The 23,085-nt window shown below is 39.8% G+C and overlaps 1 protein-coding gene across 2 annotated transcripts; it reads right to left on the bottom strand.

Moving 5' to 3' along the window:
- Positions 1–6,244: 6,244 nt before the first annotated feature.
- dmrt1 (doublesex and mab-3 related transcription factor 1) lies at positions 6,245–22,694 on the bottom strand. Of its 2 annotated transcripts, none has more exons than XM_081714114.1 (5): positions 22,218–22,694; positions 21,319–21,496; positions 19,215–19,372; positions 13,995–14,169; positions 6,245–6,855 (listed from the first exon to the last, which is right to left on the bottom strand). In XM_081714114.1, the coding sequence occupies exons 1-5, from the start codon at positions 22,548–22,550 to the stop codon at positions 6,707–6,709; spliced, it is 993 nt and encodes a 330-aa protein (XP_081570240.1). In that variant the 5' UTR covers positions 22,551–22,694; the 3' UTR covers positions 6,245–6,706. The 2 variants fall into 2 exon arrangements, with proteins under 2 accessions (XP_081570240.1, XP_026884883.2); XM_027029082.3 differs by having other exon boundaries at positions 13,995–14,166.
- Between the last annotated feature and the right edge of the window lie 391 nt (positions 22,695–23,085).

Raw genomic sequence — 23,085 nt, 5'->3', positions numbered from 1 at the left:
AGGGGTTTTAAACAGGCCGAGAAAGCGCGCTATTCGAGTTAATTGAGCGATTAAATTTGGGTTGAGTTATTGTTTTTTTTGCTGTGGAAGGAAAAAAACAACAGGAATTAGATGGGGAATGCATATTTTAGGTTAAGATACATAGAGATGGCCAGTATCAGATCTGACAAAGATAATCATTCCTATTTCATTTCCACTGCCAAAATATAGTGTGTTGTATGGATTTCCTCACATCTCAACATAATACGAAGAAGTGATGTGTATTTTTTCTCTCTCATACATTACTTGGTTAGCGCATCTTACACGACAGCAATGTTTAAGATGTTGAGATGCTCCATCATCGCCTTATAGTGTTAGAGTCTATTGAAACCCAACACCGGGCACCCCCCAAGCCCCGTTTCTGGTCCTAAAAGGGTTTAGTCAAGCACATAATGGGATCCCAGCAGAACAACTTTGAGAACAGGGGGCCACGGTAAACTTCACCACATGAACTCCGTTTCCAGGGCTATTAAGCTTTTAATTGGAAAATAGCAGAGGAAATTTCAAGGTGACGATAATGCGCCATGCAGTTTGTGCAGGGCGAATGAATACGAAGGGGAGGACGTGGCCGATTATATTGAGCAGCTATATATGATAAAATTATTTACGTTTTACGTCCATTTTAGGATTGCGCATAAAATGCATTGTGTTTGTTGTCCACAAAATGATGAACACGAAAAACGTGACGGCCAGTACAAGTCTAGGAAATTGTCAACGTTCGGCTATTGAATCAAGTTTTGTCTACTGGTGATGACCGTGATAAAACAAAAACATGGAAAGAGGCAGACTAAACATAAAATACTGCGCGTAATTTAGACAATTATAATGGCCTAAATATATGTTATTGGAACTGAGGCAAGCAAAAATGAACAGCTCCTATTAATAAAATAGGCCTACTGAGATGAACAAGTCTTAATGCAGGTGACAGTAGGCTATTACCCCATAGCCTAAATGAGATCATGTTTTAGTTTATTTTACACCAAAATAGCCTACCTAATTTATGTTTTAATTGAAAAAGAATTATATTTATATCGTCTGAATTTTTGTCGCTCCCTTTAGGAGATATGCCCCACTTTTTGATCAGCACTTAAACGAGAATCATTCAGGGATAGCCTAATTCACAAAACATTTAGACTGTCTCGATGGCTTCTCGCTGATCATTTATTTCACGACTGTTCAAAAACAAAGTAAAAAAAAATGTTGTAGAGCAATTTACAGTTACAGGCTCCGGAGATTTGATAATCAAACATGTACAGCATACATAACAAATTGAGCTGATATCGTTCCAGTTTATGGAGTGTAACGCACATGATATGCCACTCCACAACTAGATCTAGTGTTAGCAATACGAAATAATAACATCAAAAGGAGTTACGCCGCGTTGACAGTACAAGTAGCCTGTAATATAACAGAAATTCTTGTGTGTTCAAAATCGTTTGACAAATTAGTATAAAGAATTATACAATGACACTAAACTGAAAATGTCAGTTGGCCTCAGCAATTAACGAGCAAAGATCTCTATGTTAATAGAGTCTGTAAATAGAAATTGAAAATAAAATTAGCTAGGCATTGATGTATGGAGTGATGTGCAAAAGCCACGCCCTCAGAAAGTGAGCGATATCTGAATTTAAACAGTAGACTTTCATTGTAGTTATATTATTTATTTTTCCACGAGGTCCAAAATGGAGTTTTGTGACAATTTAAGACTTATTTGTAATTTTATATATCTTTTAATACAACCTTCTAGAGTTTGTGGATTTAAAAAATTGGTCGGGGGATCATGTGAAAGCAAAATAGTAAATATATAAAAATGTTCACCTAAAATTATCATCAACATATTATATGTTGGATAAAATGTTACGTCTATAAATGAAAGTACAATCTATCAAAGTTCATGGAATAAAAAGAAAGGGCATGGGACTCCATGATTTGATTTTAAACTGAAATGAATGCGTTAAGATATCAGCACCAGCCTGCATTTCATCAGTACAGAACGCCAGCGCAGTTTATACTGAGTAAAGGACAGTATAGAGTCTATAAATATCCCAGTCCTGAAAGTCATGCATTTATAAACCTATCTGAACCAACAGTGAATCTTTCAGCTGAGCTACTACTATGTTCTGCTATGACTATCATCTGCCAGCCATTAGGTAAATATTAGGCAGTTAAACTCCACCCCAGCGTTTAATTATTTTTTAACCTCTTAACTAAGAACATGCAATTCCTGGCTACATGCTGAGACCAAGTTACATGTTGGGAAAAGATCTGAGATTCGAATTGTGAAAGAATTTCAGAATTTTTAGAAAAGTGACAAGGATAGCACGCTTCCCAAGTTTAATGTAGAATTTAAATCATTTTTGTTTTGACAGAAATGCAGATCCCAGAAAAATGTTTTCATTTGCTATTATTTATTAAACTCAACTGAAATTGTCCTGAAAGACTCTCAATACAATGCCAATGCTACCAAAAAACAACTACTAAATGAAAGACTAATTAGGAAAGATTACGACCATAGCTTTGAAGCTGTTCCCGCTTTGCCGTGACAATATATAGGAACAACATCAAGCATCCAGTTGCCTAATCGTCTATATTCCGGAGGGTGGATCCCCAACTGAGCCAAATGACAGGCGTCCAATAGGCACCAGAGTTGTGAGTGATGGCGGGACATCTGTCCAGTGAAATGTCTTGCTAATTTTTCTGTGCAGCTAGAGCCGCCAAGGGCATTCAAATCACTGCGGTTTGACAGCCAACTCCTCTCCCAGCCACACCCTCTCTATCTTGGTGTGAACAGTGGCAGACAATAGTACCGTTGACACTCTTGCCTATTCTCATTGATCCCAATAGAATTAACTGTTTTAATATACTAGTTTAAAAGAAATAATTAAGTCCTGTTTGGATCCTTTTTTTAAAAGAGTGATTTGTAGTATCACATGTCCTACCTGGTGATATACTAGATCTACTTTCAATAAAGATTTCCCTCAAGCATTAAAAATGTTATCCTATTTTTGAAGTTTGGCACCACTAAATGGTCAATATGTTATTTAAAAGAATGTTTGATTTTCGGATTGTAATTCAGACCATTTAACTTTCTTTACTAAAATCCGCATTTAAGTGTTGAGGGTCACTTCTGCTGCATTTTCTGAAAGTTAGAAAAGTTAAATTGGTTATATCATTATATGTTCTTTTAGTACTACAATGTATGTACATGTACTAAGTGATTACTTTATTAGGTACATCTAGTCTACAACCAAATCAAATAGGCTGCTATACATTTACAGTCAATTCTAAGATATAATTCACCACTCCTGGTACCACTGTGCAAACCTTTATTAGCCACTTTCATAGCTGACCTGGGTTTGACCACATAAAAAAAGACAAAACATGGACAACGGGCAGATGCTACAAGGATGCTTTTATACTGGAAATGCACTTGTATGTTCTGTTCATTGAAAAACGTATGAATGCAGCACAAACTGATACAGGTATGGCATTTAGTAGACACTTTAATCCAAAATGACATATTTATGACTGAATAAAATATCAGAACTGACAACCTTCTGATGACTAATCAACCACTAGGCTACCACTGCCATGACATGTTTGCATTATACATACACAAAATATCCAAACATCAACTGCCTTCGAAAATAGATCAGATCACAGATCACTGAGGAAAGAAACCCCTTGAAGCATGGCATAACTGTGCAGAGAGCAAGACAAGTTACTATTAGACAGTTAATGTCTGAGTACACATAAATGTGATGGGTACTGTAGGTACAGTAATAGAGTAGGTGTGTCTAATAATTTGGAAGTTTGGTGTAATTGTACAAATATACTGGCCCATATTAATTTCTGGGAAAGAGAAGAAAATGTTTTTTTCCTAAATCATTCACACACAATTTAATTCACAGGCATGCCCAACACATAAATCCAGTCTATCACTGGTGTAATCAGGAAACACAAAGATCGGGACCATCATCATTCACAAATTACAGTATATGTGAATGAGATTATTCCAGATTTTCAGTATTTTGGAAATATATAGCTATAAAAAATGATGTTGGTATTCCTGCAGACTATTTGTGAATCTCTTGAGCAATAAAACAGCACAGTATGTAACAAAATAACACAGTTTACATTTTCTGTTGGCATCCCAGGCTGAAAGACAGTATAGAAACACTTGAATCCTGCATTGTTATGGTTTAGGTAATCTCATACTTTTCTCTTGATATGGCTATAACCTTGATCAATTCGGTAGAGTTTTGACAAACAATTTACAAATTTCCAGAGTAGTGCAGTTTGCTTTTTCCAATTCATTGCATACCGACCCCAATATGAAGCGCATATGTAAAGAATTGCAGTAAACAGGGTCCTGTTTCAGACTGCACGGTCATCAACCACTTTTATGGTGATTCTTCCCTCCCTTAAATCCAGAACTCCTGACTATGAAAAAGCCCCCTCCTAGTCTACCCCTCCTCTGTGTGTGTGTGTGTGTGTGTTTGGATGCATCCTGAGGACGAGTACAGCTTTATCGTGGCTTTGTCTTGCATGCAGTTGTGATTGATGGCGCAATAGCAGCTCAAGGAAAACAAATCCAGCGACACTTTTCAGCCCGCCGCCAGAATACAGGCCGGTGTGCAGCTACAGAAGGACGTGGCACAGCCACCGCCACTGACAACCCCCTGTGATGAAGGGGCCTTCCTTAACTAAACTCGTAAAGCACGAGGCAATAAAAGTCAATCTTCTGTAAAATCCAATTAAGTCATTATCTGACTGATTGTATCTTTAATTGAAAACAGAAGTGACAGTAAATTTCTGTGATATATCAGGATCAATCGATACTGCCGCGCGATCCGCTCCACAGCTGTGATTTATAATGTCAAAGCAGTATAGGTAACTCCACATTCTTCTCACTAAAACCACTGGGGGATGAAATTAAGAGTAAGTGCGTTAAATAAAAAAAAGAAAAAAAGATGGCCAGGTTATTGATTACAGCAGATGAGGGAGATTCGAATGAATGTTTTCAGAGCACTGGGCAAAGAAAATACAAGTAATTTTCATTTTCGGTTTTATACAGTGCACTGTACACAGAAGCAGAATCAGTCATCCATTACAGTTCTGTCTTCTCAGAACACAAAGCCACATAAACACCGGAGTATGCTACTGCAAATGAAATTCCTTGCTGTCCTATTAAGACATAACAATAACTGACATTTGCAACATGCAACTCAAAATTAATCTCCATAACAGTCATAGTCACAGTAACGAAGAACAGTGGTTAAGGCAACTGAATGGTTTTGTGGTAGAGCACGTCTCCACTGCATTAACAACTTAAATCTACCGTCTGAAATTATAAATGTCTACATTTCGCATTACAACAGTCACAACGGTGGGGGGGAAAATTGGGAAATGAAGTGTTTAGTTGCAGCACTAGAAACAAAAATAAAAGTGCGGACATGTAAAAAGCACAAAATCATACTGTTGCAGTTTTTGATTTGTTTATTATGTGTTTGCAGTTTATCAAAATTCCCTGACTTGGTTCGCTATTTAAGTCCTTTAGTAGTATTGTTTTTGGAAGTATTTACTAGTATTGTTTTGGAAGGCAATAATTCTACCTGACAAATTGCTATTACTTCACTGGCCAAGAGAATTGTTTGAACTGTACATTTTGCAAAGTGTGACAAAATTTTGTGATCAAAATTGTCTAGTTAAGCAAAAACACTATTGCTTCTCCACTTTCATTACAAGAGTCCGCAACGTGGCTCACATTTCAGAGCTACTCATGGGCTTTTCAATGTTCAATTCTTCCTCTTGAATTAAGTATAGTTAAGCAAACCCTATAAATATGAAGGGCAAAAGGTGACAACTCTAGGTTATGCAAAGAAAAGACAGAATCACTCTCTTTATAAACTCAAGTGCAATAAAGAATCATTAAGGTGATGATACTGATGCAAATCATCCAAAGTTAAATGATGTCCTTTGGTTGGTAGGCATAAATAAACCATGTTTTGGCTGTAGTGAGATTGAAGCATAATTCATTAGTATCCCGTCCTCACTTTCTGCATTACTAACCCATACCCACAATTCCATTCTCTAGGTGCATGGCAGTGAAGTAAATTTATAACATAAGATGGAGTGAGAGAGCATGGGCAATAACTTTGAAATGGCTTAGTTCTGTATTAATGGCAAACAATAGGTTGCTAAAATGTATTTATTGAAACAGTAATAACAGTGATAATCATGGACAACTACCACAGTCTCAGTATTTTCTAACAGATGATACCATGAAACTTAAAATAATTTTTTAAAAAGTCTTGTAACCTGATCAAACCAGGTCAAGTTAGTTCCATATTGGTTAGAATGATGTCTTCTGTTTGTTAGGTTCCTTAGACTGTCTTGATTTTAGACAAAGTAAACAAGGCAAATAAACAAAAATTGAAAAGTATTATCAACACTGATATGCATGACTTGGCTCAATTTTAAAACATTTCATCAAACTTCTCAAAATCCAGGCAACATAAACTAAAGTGAAAGAAATGAAACAAAATACAGTAATAACATCAAATTTCTATACTTGATATATAATGCCCCTGAAGTAAAAGCAACAAAGCCTCAAACCCCAGATGCCCACACTAAGCATAGTGTAACAGGAATATGCTCAGGGCTCTCACTTTGCAGCTCCCTCTATGATGGAATCCACAGTGAACACTCCAGAGTCTTGATTGGCCTCACACGCAGGCTTGTTCTCAGTGCTGACCATAGTGTTGATGGACATGCAGGCCAGGTCAGTGTCGTGAGCTCCGTCAGCAGAGAACACTGCAAACCAGAGAGACATTGTCATGTAAACAATAACTCAGCTCAATTAGCAGAGGGCTGTACAGAGTGCAGGATGGATGAGACAATGCTGAAATTTTAGATATAGTGGTTAATAATCAGCCATTTAGACCCTTTCCTAGCCTAAAATGTCAATATAAGAAAGAAAGGTGATTTGAAAAAAGTCTGATATGTCTTTGCGGTTGATATAACGTTCCTACAGTATCTTAAAGTAGTATCTTAAAAGTACCTATAGCTCAAACAATACTGTGTAACTTCCAAAATAGTCTGAAATAAATCATCACATTGCCTTATGCAATGCATATAAATGTGGAAAAAATATGCTGGTGAAAGCAGTTTTTATGGTCTTTTGATTAGCTTTGCCAGTCAATACACAGGCAATCCGTTAACTTCTTGTAATTATACTGCTGTCACCTTTCAACATTACAACAAAGTAGACAAGGTGTTCTCACACATGAATCACACAGGCTTTGAGTCGGCATGAGTTCAGGTTCCTCCGGCAGAACCACTGAACCTCGTTGAGCGTATTGAGCCAGGGGCACTGCTGAGCACGCACACTACAAGCGGACATTAAGCAAAGAATGCCGGGTAAGCAATGTCTCAACTGACTTGCATTCTCCAGTGTTATATACCATATAAGGCGAGAGCAAGGTCGAAACAGGATTGTATTGGTAAATGGTCACAATGAATTATTGTGAACCTGATCAAGTATTTAAAATTACAGTCTCGCTTCAAGCTGTTTTTTAGTGTTAATATACTTCAAACTTGATAAAATGTATTGTCAACAGACTACTCAATTTATTCAAGCAGTTGACAAATTAAATGATCTATTTAATGTTAACTTGAAACACTTACAGCCTATTATAATAAGCCACATTACAATAAGCCATGGATCATGGCTTCCCCATTGTGGCAGGTCAGTGTAGTACTCATCTAACTGTGCATATGAACCTGATATTACAGTGTCTATAGGATCTATCAAAGTTACAAAGCTCAGGGGTTGGGAGGGGTTGCACAAACCCAATTCCACTGTTTTCCTGACCTTCATATCCTACGCTAGACAATATGGGATTCATCTCCATGCCATTCTTCCCTCTCTCCTCCTCCCTCTATCCAGCACTCTGCTCTGGCATGGAGGTAATTAAGGAGAGCTGGCGGAAAAAGGAGTCATTTTTCTCCTCATTAACTTCCTGATTGGTTTCGGGCTCTGGCACTCGGCATGCCGCCTGCAGTTTGTCACCCGTCCCAAACTGGCCAATCGTTAATACTAATGTTTGTGTAGCTAAACTGCGCAGACGCTCTTTGGACAGCAATAAAATAAGGGTGAGAAAGGAGGGGGTTGGAATTAGTCGTGGCTATGTTAATTCTGAAGGAGTTCGTCAGGTGGGAAAATCTATGGTGTAATTAAAAGGAAAGTTCTTGGTGAGTGGACAGGTCGTTTGTAGGGACGGTAAATCACGAGATAGGGCTGCTTGCCGAGCTGACATGTTTTGTGTCACGGCTTCGTTGCCTTTGATTATCGCCGCATTACCATTTATTACAGATTAATGCTGGAGCCTAGTGAATGCTTTAAAATACATCCGGTGATTGGTACTTCCAAAACAATGTAGAGAAAAGATAAACTAAAAAGGATTGTCTTTACCTGTCTATGATGTTATCTAGAGAATTCTCAATGTCAAGGGGTGGCAGTGACACACAGGAAACAAGTCGAGCATATGAATTTCTCCAACATCTGACAAATGCATCTTATATGCAGACCTTTGTAATGCAGGGCAACAAATAGCATTTATAAGATTTGTAAAAGTGACGCTTTCCTTTTTAAGCCTAGAACTTGCAAGAACTCAATACGACCGGATGATTTAAAAACCTGCACATGTCCGTCAAGTATAAAACAGTACTGAAACAAGAGAGGATTTACCTTTCTGTATGCTTAGAAAGAACGTATTCTCTCGCCTGAACTTTTGCCCTATTCACCTCCGTTCAACTGACTATCTTATATTTCAAAACTATTAACCCGTCTTTGTGTGGTTTAACAAAAGGAACCTTTTTTTTAAGCCCATGAAAAGGGGAGTGGAAATGGTGAAAGAAGCTCAATCATTTCTGGCAGTTGGAACAAAAAGTCAACAAAAGCCCAGATGTGAGAGAAGATGGTAATTTAGGCCAGATCTATTGTGGATAAGCCTTTTCTTCTGGGGCTCATACACTACCTGCACAGGGCCATGAGGGTGTATAATGCCCCCACTTAGATAAACACACCCTTGCTCACACTCACACATGTAGGTATGTATGTTTCTGAGATTAAGGGGGTTGGGGTGGGGGGTGGGGAATTACACTAAGATAAACTTTGGTGTGAAAGAGTCGAGACCTCTGAATCACCTGGTTGAGCATTTTGTGGAGCCAGCGAGCAGACATGGAGGAAGATGTGATAAGAGAGCAAGAGATGGAGTCCTCTCATGGAACATATATAACAGCATGTCTCTCAATCATTAGAACCGTGGAAGGACTTAATGGCGCAGAAAACACAGTCCACACAAGTGGGTGGTGGGGGCACCTAAAACGGAGGCTGACTCCTCAGCAAGTCTGTGGCCACCTCCGCTGCAGGAGATGGATGAAGAGGGACCAAACTTTCTGATGGCATGAATTTTGTTTTCATTCCAGTTTCCTGTGATGAAACTTAATGCAATAGAAATTTACATTGTTTTATACTGTACACTTATAATATACACAAAACTGTCTGGATACGTCGCCATAGCAAAACGTCTAGAGCATGCAAATTACACCCAGCACAATACAGTTCTTCAACCCTGTTCTTTAACTGCAGAACATCATCTCTGGATTTTCCTGAACACCATCAGGATAAACATTATCCATCCTCATTATTGGGACATCAGAGAATGACGTGAGTGGTCAGCGCTGTCTGACAGGACGCATCAGGCAAGGGTCAGAGGCTAATTAAACACGGGAGCACCTTCAGCCTTGCATTGTTAACCGATCTGTCCCCAGCCGGAGACTGTCAGTGGGTGGATTGGCAGGCCCTCCTCCATGCTAAATCACTGGCACTGCTACTGTGCCCCGCCGGCCCCCGCAAAATGACCTGTCCATCTCCAGGCTCCCGCTTTGATCCGTGGAAACATTATGGATATACTATAATGACTTGAAATGTGCGATCGATGATTTGAGGGATTTCTTGTCGTTTTGTTTAAATGGGAGAAAATAATTGCAAGTGTGGCGTAAGAGATGTGGGAATAAGGGTAGTGTGGTTGGGGTGGAACAATGACTGTGGTCCCAAGGTTAAAATAAACATCTCAGTATGTTCAGCAGACCGCCAATGCAAAAAGTGAGGATTGAACTAGGCCTTTCAGTCACACTATGGCATTTATAATAGGATGGCCTGCAGCTGCTTTAAGACAACAGAAAACTGCATTTTTGGAGCCTAAAGTTTTGATCCAGGACACATGCATAGTAAATTGTAGTTCATTTACATTTTCAAAGTGATGTTATATTAGTGGCAGGTTCAAATATGAACACGCAGACTGATTTTAGACACTGAAAATGTGCTATATAGATAGATTTTGCCTTCTCTGTCCAAATATCCTGTCTGAACAGTGACAGCAGCAACAGAGGAACATAAAGCAGTGGTCTTTACCCGTGTAATCTCCTCAGCACCTCAGGCAAGTCTGCCTTAATAGAGATGTTGTACGACACATTACAACCATGTTCAAGCCCCAGAGCAGGCAATTACACTGGTATTTAACCAATCCATAGAGACGGAAAAGACAGAGCATTTAGCATCATCAGCAGGGAGGGGAAGACAGCATGAAATGGGAGAGTCACTAAGTGTGCCTCCAGCTGTTAGGCTGTGGTTAGACTCCAGCCATAGATTTCGCCTCTAGGCTGCTGATTCCCTTTAAGATTTACTAGTAGAAAGTTTTACCTCGGAGCTGGACATCTTTTGGAGTCCATTTTGAAACTACAGGTAAAATGCTAAATGCAGCTGCAATAAGGGTAATATAAGCATCTTTGAAGTCTCTTCAGAACTATATATTGTTCACACTATATTTGAAAAAACTGTTAGTATGATGGCAAAAATAGACTTCTGTCATAGTTTTATCTATTGATTCTGGAGGAGGACATGTTAGAAAGATGTGTTTGATCCCTTTTACTGATCTCTAGGCAAACCCTTAAAAATACAGCAAATCCACATATATGGATTTCAAAGTGACAAACATGACTTGACCTTGTGAACTGAGGTTATGGTAGAGGTGCTGAGTGCCTGCTCTATTGGGGATAATGCCAAAAGATTAGTGATGCTGAGAAAAGCTTGACAGCTCCTCTGTTACATGAGATGGCATACCTCTTCCTGTTGAATTTTAAACACTTTATTGTACTTAGAGCTTAGAGAAAGAATCATTTTACTGTGTTAATCCCATGTTGAAAGAGTGTGAATAGTCTTTGATTATTCTTGTGAGATTGGATTTCCCATTTATTTCCAGAAATTTACCATAGTGAAGTGAGTTTCTAAAAAGAACTTTAAGATGTAAAAAGTCTGTCAAAGTTGATTTATCTGTATCAACTTGTCTGACAGGTAAAATCCAACCAACAAGTTAGTTTCTCAAGGCTAAGACCAGACTGACACTATGTGAACTGGACTGAAACAGACCAATGCTTAATTTAGACTGTAAACGGTTAGAAGAAACACACCTGAATCAACATAGGTTTCCAATCACTTGGTTATGTGAAGACCTCACAAAAGGAACTTGTTTAATATTAGAAATGAATGAATATGAAAAACATTGACCATCTATCACTGAGGAAAGGTTGGGCAGCATACAGGGAATACACAATACTAAGATCAATAAATATCAGTAGCTCAAGATTTCTACTTCATTACTGAGTCACTGAATTTGTCAATGTGAAAACATTATCAGCATGACCGTACATACCAATGACATAAAACTTAAAGCACTAAGACAGACTGAAAGCACTTGGGCACCATTATCCTTACATTCTAGTACAACCTAGCAAATAATTTAACTTCCAATACTATTTACTATTTAGAAAGCTTAAAAAGTGAACTACGTGAGACAACTAACTTTGAACAACGGCACCAACGAAAACCAAAAATCCAAGTCTGACTGAAAATGGTCTAACCTGACGCTGTCTCGTATAACACAAAAATTTAGACATAACTCATGAGGTTCGCATCATCTCGGCAGAAGGTGCGCGGCCGGCTCTTGCGAGCGGGTTTTGCGGGGGGTGGGGTGGGGAGATGAGGAGTGGTGGAGGTAAGCCGGCCCCGGGCGGGTGATGGAGTGTGGTGTCACCTGCGGCCCGGGCGATTTACGGTGCGGCGCTGCTGACGAGCTGGCGGCAGTAAAGCGCGTGCAGGGGCGTATTTCACAGTGAGCTGGCTTTTATGAAGAACACTTGGGCGCCCCGGCAGGGCCGCCGCTCGTGACGGATGGAGAAAGACGCATGACAAGCTTCATCATTGTTTGTAAATCTTAACTGTTCCCGCTCACTAACCCCAGAGGCAATTTTCCAGAGACAGCGGTGGAGGGCCCGCTTGGAAAGGACAGCATGGCACTCCTGAAGGTTATTTGGCCTCGTATTTGGCCAACTGATTACCCCCCCCCCACCCTCCCCCTAGTGCAAGGGGGAAATAAATACACCACCCACCACAGGGAGCACAGGAGGCAAAACAGGTATATAGGGCACTCAGAGGCCTTCTCATGGGAAGACATATGTCAATGAGAATATTACATCACATTCTACATCTTCAGGGTCAAGGATCAAACTTTGCCTTCAATATCCAAATGTAATATCTAGACTAATCATCTTTAAATTGTGCCCTAAGAAGTTTGAAAACATCTATCAAGAATGAACCCCTGTTGAAAACCACTTAGAGCTGACAAAAAAAGCACAACTCAACTGATTAAAAATTTTAAAATCAAAGCCAACACACTATGTACAAAATGTATACATCTAAGAATTGCACCAAATGACTTATTTCAGTAGTACAGTCTTTCTGTCTCTAACAGCAGTCATGGTTAAGTGGCTAATCAGGCCTGGTTGTACTGGTTGTACCAGCGAGGTTCACAGAAAGAGATTTGGATGTGGTATGTTGAAACAGGAGTCAACGCTGTGTCAAGAACAGCTTTCTCTGGCCAACCAGCCTGGTTATGCATGCAAGGTCAGGCTGCTTTTTCACTCATATAGCATGGCCCGAACTGAGGGAGCACATGGGGAGCACAAGAAGCTGGCTCGGTGGAGACGGGAAGCACTAGATGATAAAACTCTTTGGTTTTATTGGCTGTTTTCAGCTGAACCTTACATTTGTTAACACAGTGAAATTTCATACTTGTATCTCATACCAAAAAGCAAGCAAGGTGTTGGAAGAAGGTATCAGATCATTTGTTGAATGCAGGTAACAGGAAATGAACACCAAGCTGCCATCCCTGCAGTGGCTGTGCAGTTAATATCCAGGTTTTGGGACCACCCAGATTGGAGTGTTTTTGTATTGTAATGGCGCATGGGACCCCCTGGAGTGAGAGTGGGGGTGACAGGCGCCCTCATGTTTCAGCCGGGGGGGAAAACCGCTCGCACCACTCATTAAGAGCCAGAGCAGGTGAAGGACTTTAGGATACAGTCATGACAAAGTACTGTCGACATAACTCCTGAGGTCATCTCAAACTTATTTAAACAGGGTGCTTTAGAGACAGCTATTACTTAGCCATTAGAACAACTGCAATACTTTAAAACTAACAGCTATCATGAAACTTCCTAGGTTTCTTCAGCAGCATGCTCATTGATTTATATATCAATGTATGAAGGTTTTTAACATTAAAACATTATGACTGCAGTACTTGTGCATGTGGTTTCTGTCTCTTTAAATCTCTTAAAGGCCTAAGGAAGGTCTAAGAACAAATGGCCATAATAAAAGTTTTACTTTTGAATTTATTTATTTGTATGAATTTTACGACGCCCTTGACTCGCAGAGGGATCCTCCCTCGGATGTACTTGTGCACACTGTTGATAAACTCTGGATAAAACTTTATGGGCCTGTGAGTGGTGTGAGTGTGCGCGTGTGCGCGTGAGTGTGTGTGTAAGGGGGGACTGACCTGCAGCTTTGGGCTCAGAGCAGGAGTTGTTCTCCTCCAGGGCAAAGATGGGGGGCACGCAGGCAGCCGTGCTCAGGCCCTGGCTGAGGTAGGACGCTGCAGAATAATAGGAGTGCATGCGGTACTGCGGGGACACGTTGTGGCCAGCCAAGCGGCTATCTCCACTGGGCATCTGCTTCACACAAACACACACACACACACACACTCACACAAACACACACACACACACACACACACACACACAAACATGCAGGATTGAATTCACTGCAGTTTTAAATGTGTGTTATTAGCATAACACCCTGTATTAATACATTATCCACGAGGAGATGTTGCATGGCTCAAATGAACTTTACCAAAAACTGTAGCACCCTCAGAAAGGCTCTTTGAAGAGATACTCTAGTCAGGATGTGTAAGAAAACGCTAGAAAAAATGTTACCAAATGTGAAGAGTTTAACATATATAACCTTTTTCAATGCTTAATATTTCTTAAAACAAGTTGTAATTGTTTTATTGAAAAAAACCTTGGTCAAGGTTTGTTTTACATTCTACAATACATTTGTTCTACAAATTAAACCGCAACAACCATCTCTGGCAAGTTTTCTTCGCTCTTGTGAGAAGTTTAAAATGAGCTGTCTGCTCAACAGAACAGGGGCTTTAGGGGATTTTCAATTTCACTTTTATGGAATTTGATTTCTGTCAGCCTGTAATATGTCACCATTTATTGTCCACCCCATCAATTCCAGACAGCTTTATAAACTGTTATTTAAGATACGCTGGTTTCTTGTATTGCCTATGACAAATATATCAGAAATTGAACTATTTTTCTGAGCATGCTCCACCGACACTTGCATGAATCCAGAACCACACAGGTGCAGTAAGAATCTGAAATGTGCCACAACAAGCAGTTAGATTACTGTGTTCTACCTACAGAACAAATCAGTTTCCCTGCTCATGTTAACCCAACTCTCTCTCTCTCTGGCTAAATCACCCTCATGGTCCTAAGCAGACCTTCATTCCTCATTATTTTATATTTTGGCACACACAACCATTTACAGAAACTGTGGATTCCCTGTTGTTTTCAAGTTTAAATTCAAGACACTTCATGCCGCCACATTTGTGTAGCCATGGGAATGGAACTACTAGACATATGTGTTCAGGCCTGACTTTCCCTTTCAGCGTAAAGAAAGGTGGCAGCGTGGAGAGTGGGCGCTGTCTGCCGGCATGAAAGCCTAGTGCAGCCTCATTAATAAGGGCTGGCTGGGATCCCTTACCTCCGTCGGAGGGCTCTTATCTGGCACCATCGGCTGTCTGGGGCCCTTGACGCTGCCCTCATATTTTCATTCTCCACCTGCAGTGCAGCACAGCCCTGCACGCTCACAGCAGGGAGAGGGCGGGAGATGGACGCACTCAGATAAAGAGCAGCCGTGGGTGGGGGGTGGCCGGGGCCTCGACGCGCTCACTCCCCGCCACCCCCCAGGGGAGGATTCATGTGTGGCAGCTTCAGCCAACCTCACAGGGGGACCGTAAGAGATGGTTATGGGGTACGTTCTCAGGAAACATAGAAGTGTAGTTGCAAGTGCAAAAGTCGATGAAAACAGACCCTGGTGAAACACAGTGGAGTTTATTTAGGTGTTTTCAGAACCTTAAAGTTTGTTTGGACTGGGTAACTCATACACAATGATTACAATTTTCTAGTCAATAATACGCATCTATTTATTATTTTTTTAAAAACATATTCTCTAACTGGTTGACAACTACACATAAAACAAATTCAACTTTGAAAGTTCAGTCTAATGCTAATTTCAGCATAAATATGTAAAAATGTCCTTATCCTAACAAACATCAGATCTTATCTGGTTTTGTTTACAACATACCACTCAGACTGCTGAAAAAAAAATCTTGCAATCGCTCATCTTGCAGCCCCATTATGCATAATGAAATCAGCATTAAAGTACCTCCTTTAGTCTGTGGAGGTGTGCTGAAACACTATAGCAATATCATTAACCTTTGCAATTCAAACTCCACAGAGCAGTGTGACGAAAGCAGTGACCCCGGAGTGGGATGTCACTGTCAGGCCCCCTACAGCACAAACACGCTGAAATATGGCCCCATCGTCACACCATGTGTGCATACTGCTAAGAGGTATATCCTGGGAGAAATATAGATTTAATTTATTTCACACTTGAGTAGATGGCATTTGATACAATTGGGATATTTTGTAACATAAATCAATGGGGATATGCAGACTGATCTCCCTGCTAAAGTCATATTATGTCATAATGTTGAGGCTGGGTTATATGTCAGTGGGTTCTTGCCTTATTAATGACAGTTAATAAAAATGTTGCCTTAAGTTGATGGGATATCAAAGCTGAAGGGTCCATGACTTTGAGGATGCCCTCAATTTCATGCTGTCCAATTCAATGTGTGTAAATGGAGATCTTCTGCCTTATGCAATAAGGCGAAAGGCATGCCCTAACTAGATACTGGCAGAGGGGCTGAGTGCTGACAGACATGATGCAAAAGAGCATTTCAGTATCTCTACTGCACAAATGTAACGAGTGTCTGACTGAACTAGAGCAAAGCAACCTTGTAACTAAACAGTCTTTGATGTCTAATTTATCATCATTATCATCTATAGTTATCATCTATAGTTCTTCTATAAAATTATCATCTATAGTTCCCTGACCACCTGGGACAGATGAATGTTCAATTCATTAAACTGAGAATTGCATGAAACATTTCCCCAAAAAATCTCAAACAAACAACTTTTGACCTACAAAAGCCTGTGGGAAATGCTAATTTCATTATTTGTAGTTTACAGCTTACAGCTTAATACTATGAGTCAAAATCATTAAATAACTAGACAATGGCCTCTGTGGTTTTAGCTCTCTTTTACAGCTTAGGATCTGCACAAGAATGAAAATTCCCTCCTCATAGGAGGCTGCATGTGTATAAGGTTTAACCTTTAGTTTGGAGAATAGGTCCCATTTACCACTTGGATCTAAATCTAGATTTACAGATGTTTATTAATGCAATGTGTCAATGGTATAAATGCACACAGCACTCATCATGAATGGCATTTGATATGATCAGCCAGACCTCGTTTGAAGGCTCACAGTGTGGTCAGGACTGAACCAGGTGTAAATGCAATCGGTACAGTGTGTTCAACATTAGGGCGAAAATGAAAGAAATGGAACAAACCGATGAACCTCCTCTCTGGAAAAAGCAGAAAATGGTTCTCAAAGGACCATCTACAAAGACTTACAGAAGCATAACGGTGAATGGACTGACAAGGAGCTGAATACAATACCGAATAGAAGTAACACTTGAAAGTGGCTTATGACGTTTATGACAAAGATAAAGACAACACTGTAACAACAGAAACGGACAGTCAAGTGTTATATTGTCATCTTTTGATGAGCTGAACAAGGCTGCACCCAAACTTTGCAACCTAGTTTACTTTTGACAGGGCCAACCATGTCAACGACAGTGACATAGACAACAATGACTGAACTGTATGTTATAATAACTCATAGCAGCCCTGGAGATGTGACTGTTATTAAGGCCATTGAGTGCACTGAGTTCAGGCCTTTGCTCTTTTACAAGAAAATGGCAGGGGATTAGCAACCTGCCATATTAGGTTAGTTTAATTTTATTTAGGGCACAAGAACTGTATTATATTGTACTGTACTGAGCATAAGAAACAAGAACTGTTCAAAAGAAAACACCAACAATAACAATGGATGTAAATGCCAGATGTTATAGCAAAGACCAGATCAAATCATTCATTATGAATTCATTATCCACAAGAGATGTCCATATACACCACATTTCTTAAAGAGGTATGCGCTAATCGGTTTGCAAAAAGAATAAAGCTACAACTGCTTACCTCATACACACTAATGGCAGTCTTTGTGTAAAGAACAGGCATGTAATTTGATTAGTTACAGTGAAATAAGTGTGTGACAGTGAAATAAGTGTGTAACAAAAGGCATCCCTGGCACAGAGCTCTGTAAAAATATAAATAAAATGTTAATGTTATTATATATAAGTTATGGACAACAGGACAGGATTGATGTGTCAAAATATGACAATACACAATGCAATGTTAAATGTTCCCATAGTACACAATATTAATACTATATGTAAAGGTTGCTCCAAAAAAGAGAAAAACTTTTCTATTTGTGTTTTGTCCTAATAACACTACGGTGTTAATGATTAGCAGATATTCTGACAACAAAGCTTTTAAATATGGAAAAAGTTTAGCTCAAACTCTGGTACCATAAATCAGACAGACAATTCACTCACTAAATTTCACCTTTCTTAACAAGCTTCCCCCCCAAACAAAGCATTGTTGTAACTTGTTACTCAGTGCTTGTGTAAAAAAAAAGAAAAAAAAAAAAAAGATTACAGATTAGGAATTCAGTCTGACAAGACCACTTTCATTTCCTCAATTTCCTTGATCTTGGTGATGGAAGGGGACAAATTTGGGCAGTGATGATTGCACTCACTGTATGGATATGGGTTAGAGAACTCCCAGTGGCAGCATTAGTTGCAGTTCTGGCTGGAGGGAGCGGGAATATGTAAACAACACGTAGCAGGGGCAGTGCAGCATTTCGGCTGTACACCTTCTCCACTGTGCTCACCCACTGGTTTGGAACGGTGGCACGGGCACTATCACAGCGCACCACTTTGGGGGGTGTTTGGGGGGAGGGGTGGTTCACTGTGGCCTGCCAATTTAACACTGCCATGCGGGTCCCTCGACAGGAGCCCCTATCAACACGGCCTCCAGCCCACTTAATCATATCATTACCGGTGTAGTGCTGGTTCCATGGGGCACGGCAAGAGTGGGGAGATGGGTACGTGATGTTGGTGTGCTTCATAGGTGCTGGGCTAATGCAAAATACCGTTTCCTGTTTGGAGGCTGATGTGTAATGAGACTGAAAGATTGCTTCTTGAGACCTATTGTATATCTGGCCAAATTCTGTCCCCTTCATTTCCTCCATAATAAAGCCTGCACTGCTGTGTCAAAAGACAAATGGCATCTTGAGTCTACTTGGTAGTATGTTGAATTCTTACATTCAACAACCATACCATTGGATTAGCAACTGTGTAAGTTGCTTGAACACATAATTAAATCCAAACTGCTAAACAGGGCACATGCTACATATGAGAATGTGTGCAGGTGGTACTGCTGGTTGTACGTGTGTGCATAGTCACCTGGTACTGCTGGTAGTTATAAAGGTTGCTGTAGTAAGCTGGGTAGCGAGATGGCTGGTAAAAGTTGTAGTAGGAGGCATCCACCAATAGATCAGCAGAGCCCTCAGAGTGCCCCCTGCTGGCAGCCGTGGGGGTTGGAGACAGGGTGGAGCGGCCCCCTGAAACAGCACATAAGAGTTACAGACCCATTTGAACATTTTTAAGCCCAACATTCTCAATGACTGCTGACAATCAGCAATAAACCAACCTAAAGCTTCGAGGTTCCAGCATTCATTTCTCTCAGAAAAAAAGGTATGGATAGACACTTTAGATGTTTTATAATTTTGTTTGTTGATTGTATTATCTGCTCACTTTCCAAAAGTACAGCATTTGTTGGCTCCATCTACTGGTGAAATAAACTATATTTTGAAAGCTGCATACCCTTGCTGGCAGACATGATCCTATCCGTGTCATATATAATGGAAAAGTCACTGATTTTAAAGAACGCCATTCTTTTTAAAATTACATGCCATCCATCAATGCCACAGCACAAAGTTATGGTAAACTATTCTAATTACATTTATAGCATATACTAACAGAGATTTGTTTGTCCTGCCACCAGGCTCTTTATCATATATGGAATGCACTCTCTCTGCATGGTGTCAGCAGAAGATCTGTGAGTGGGGCACCCTTCTCCTTCTCAGCCCTGCAACAGCAGCCAAAGATACGCAGACACAAGCCAGTCCAACAGCCTTGACCGTGCTGGTATTCCACTCCTAGCATACTCCTATCAGAGGAGCAGGAACAGCCTGTCTCTCTCCCACTCTTCTACGGCCACCATCTCTGTCCAGAAAGCCATCAGAAGGATGGCTAGGCTTGGCAAGGGCACAATCACCAGTGCTACAGATAGACACAGAACGTGATGAAGGAATGTTACTCCCTCCACCCCTTCCACCCCACACCTTTCTGAGGGCCAGAAAGTCTGATTTTAACTGTACTTTTTTTTTTTTTTTCCCCAAAAGTCACTGGAGTTCCAGAGTTTCTTCTTAGAAGCCTTTCAACTGGTAAAGGAAAACAGCTGAAAATGCCTTTCTTGATGATTGACTGAAATACAGTAAGACTGCAGTGGTAGTTCTCAAATCTGAAGTTTGACAAATATGAATTAAACAAATTTTCAATTACTTCTTTATAACAAGAATTATGAGGCTAAGCTATAAAAGGTAAAAAATACAGTTTACATAACTTTTGAAGCTTTAAATTTATGGTTTATTTTACCTGTACCTTTAGACTCTGTAATGCATCTTTCCTGTGTTGGGAAGTGTTCTAGGACCAATATATATGTACCAAATATACATTTGTTTTGTACAAAATATATTTTTTAATTGGAAAATAAATAACTATTTTTGTTCTTTTTACATTCTCTTTATATTCATTCAAATAGAGTCAGTTGACAGAGGTTATTAGAAGAGCTCCGACACTAAATATTTTTAAATCAAAATTAAAAATATCCTTATTTGGCCAGACTTTCGGCTCAGGTTAAATACTGTTCTTGCAGATCCTGTAGCACTGCACTTTTTATTTTTAAGCACTACCGTGCATTTTTCTCTTTCTTTTAATTCTTAATTTAATCTGTCATTATCTTATATTGTATATATAATTATAACTGTCATTATGTTTGACTTTATGCACTTTACATTTATTATTAATCATATTCATTTTAAATAAGCCTTTGTCTTTTATCCATTATTCATCTTTCATTTTATTTCTTTGAATTAATTTTAGTTCATTTTCTATCTAAATAAACTCTATTTAACTTTATTGTAATCAATTGAATTTGTAACCTTTTATTTTTATTTTTGGCAAAGACCTTCCCAAGGAGATGGATCTCAAGTTGTAATAAGCTTTATCATTCTTTTTTATCTTACGAGAAGCACTTTGAATTGCCACTGTATATGAAAAGTGTTATATAAATAAACTTGCATTGCCTTACCTTTTATGTGTGTTATTAGACCACCAAATGCTGAACAGTAAACAATTTAACAAATCTAAATAAAAATACGGTCTTGACGATGACAGATACCGAAACGTTTCCCCATGTATCCCCTCCGTTAATATGTAAGCTCACCGGAAACAGCCGGAGAAGCAGTAGAGCCAGTAGTGGCGGCCACGGGTGATGTGGTTCCGACAGTAAACACAAAGTCGTTGGCAGGCTCGTTCTTTACCACAATGTCAGAACCGGACAGGTTTACCGGGGTGCAGATGCCCATCTCCTCCTCTTGAGCCTGCTGACGACGAAGAGCCACCTGGAAAAAGCAGACTGCTTGTGAACCATGAGTTGCATAATAAATTAACAACTATATTGTACTAAAGATATGAAAACTAGATATTTTACTAAAGTTATTTTAGAAGTCTTAATTGTCAAGTGAATGGTCTGACGAGAATCATGTGAATTTCGTGTGACTTAAATTTACATTTCCTCACAGCCATGATTTCTAGCTGTTATAACCAATATTACTACCATTATTTATAACCATAATTTCTAGGTGTTATAACAGTGAGCTACTAGTTTAACATTTCTTGCTCATCTTGAGAAACGTTGACCAGCGCAGTGTGGCGCGAAAAACCGCTAGCAGTGTTTGCACTGATCAACATTGTAGCTAAGAACTGTATCCTGTAAATAAATAACTTTGTTATAAAACACTATGTAACTGTAACATGACAATCGAGTTATTAGCTAAATTAACAGCGAGGAATGTGTCACTACATTACATCTAAGAGCTTCGCAGTTTTGACTACCGTTTAACGTACACCTTGCTAACGTCAACGTCATCGTTTACTAAACTAGCTTAGCTTAGCTTATTTTTGAACAAGCAAGTGACTCGTACTGAATTTAGGCCTGCCTCTGAAATCTTTTTTTTTATGTTGATTCAAACAAACATACAAACAAAAACACTACACTATCATCTTGCTGCAAAGGCTAATTAACGTAAAAAGAGCGAGGGCGAGCTAGCTAGCTTTAGCTACCTGAGCTGCCATAACCCGCTGTCGTTCTGCTATCAGTTTACATTTCTGACACTGGCAGTCCCTCCAGTTGCAAAAACGTTTGTGTCCCTTTAAAGGTGAGACAAAGCCGTGATTTCTGCAGCGAGAACACTTCGGCATACGAGGCTGTTTCTTAGACGCCGCCGACGGGGACAGCGGTCCCGAACCATCCAAAAGTTGCTTCGCTTGCTCCTCGTCGCTCATCGTGAAAACAAAACTAAATAACAATGTCTTTTGTGTTATCTGTAGACAGCCCTGTGCTTTTCTCTGGATGAAGGCTATGTGCCACTTCTTTGGCGGGATCCACCTCGACATTCCACACCCTGCGTGGGAGCGTGGTTGACAACCCTTCCCACTAAGGGTATTGGTTGACAGCTTATAAAAAAATATTTGACTGATGCACACTAGACTACTGTTTATGCGCCAAAGGTCTCTAAATGGTGAGTGTGCACATCGTATAAAAACTCGCATTATATTTTTCACAGTTAGGCCTATATCAAGACAACACTGGCTATATGCATGATAAAATGAAGGCAGGGGCTGGGTCGAGTTGAGATGCAGCGGTAGGCCTCTGTGCTGGTGATGTTTGCAAACACGAGCAAATGTGAGATATCACAAATCATTAGGTAAACAGAATTCTAAGTGTAATGCAGAGTAATAACCCTAACAATGGCTTACTTGTCCTTACATTTACAAAAATGCCACTATTGTAACAAAAAAGGAGCTCGCTTCCTGGCAAGGAAAGGTGGTTACACACCTTTTCTCTCTGTAACAGCCAAGATGGCATCCCATCGGATGGCTGTCTGACCAACTGTGTGGTGGAACTACATGGGGGAACTGGAGTTGACTT

Source organism: Electrophorus electricus, chromosome 5 (assembly GCF_041902795.1).
Source record: "Electrophorus electricus isolate QZ-2024a chromosome 5, ASM4190279v1, whole genome shotgun sequence".
NCBI classification, from domain to species: domain Eukaryota; kingdom Metazoa; phylum Chordata; class Actinopteri; order Gymnotiformes; family Gymnotidae; genus Electrophorus; species Electrophorus electricus.
The sequence above is the reverse complement of the archived record's forward strand: the minus strand, read 5'-3'. Positions and strand labels throughout refer to the sequence as shown.

What these genes read in the sequence shown, in the direction of transcription:
- dmrt1 (XM_081714114.1), bottom strand. Translation starts at nt 22,550, where the DNA reads ATGTCGAGGTGGATCCCGCCAAAGAAGTGGCACATAGCCTTCATCCAG. An exon ending in AGCGGGTTATGGCAGCTCAG is followed by an intron (nt 21,497 to 22,217) that starts GTAGCTAAAGCT and finishes TGCTTTTTCCAG; the next exon opens with GTGGCTCTTCGTCGTCAGCA. An exon ending in TGCTTCTCCGGCTGTTTCCG is followed by an intron (nt 19,373 to 21,318) that starts GTGAGCTTACAT and finishes GTGCTGTTTCAG; the next exon opens with GGGGCCGCTCCACCCTGTCT.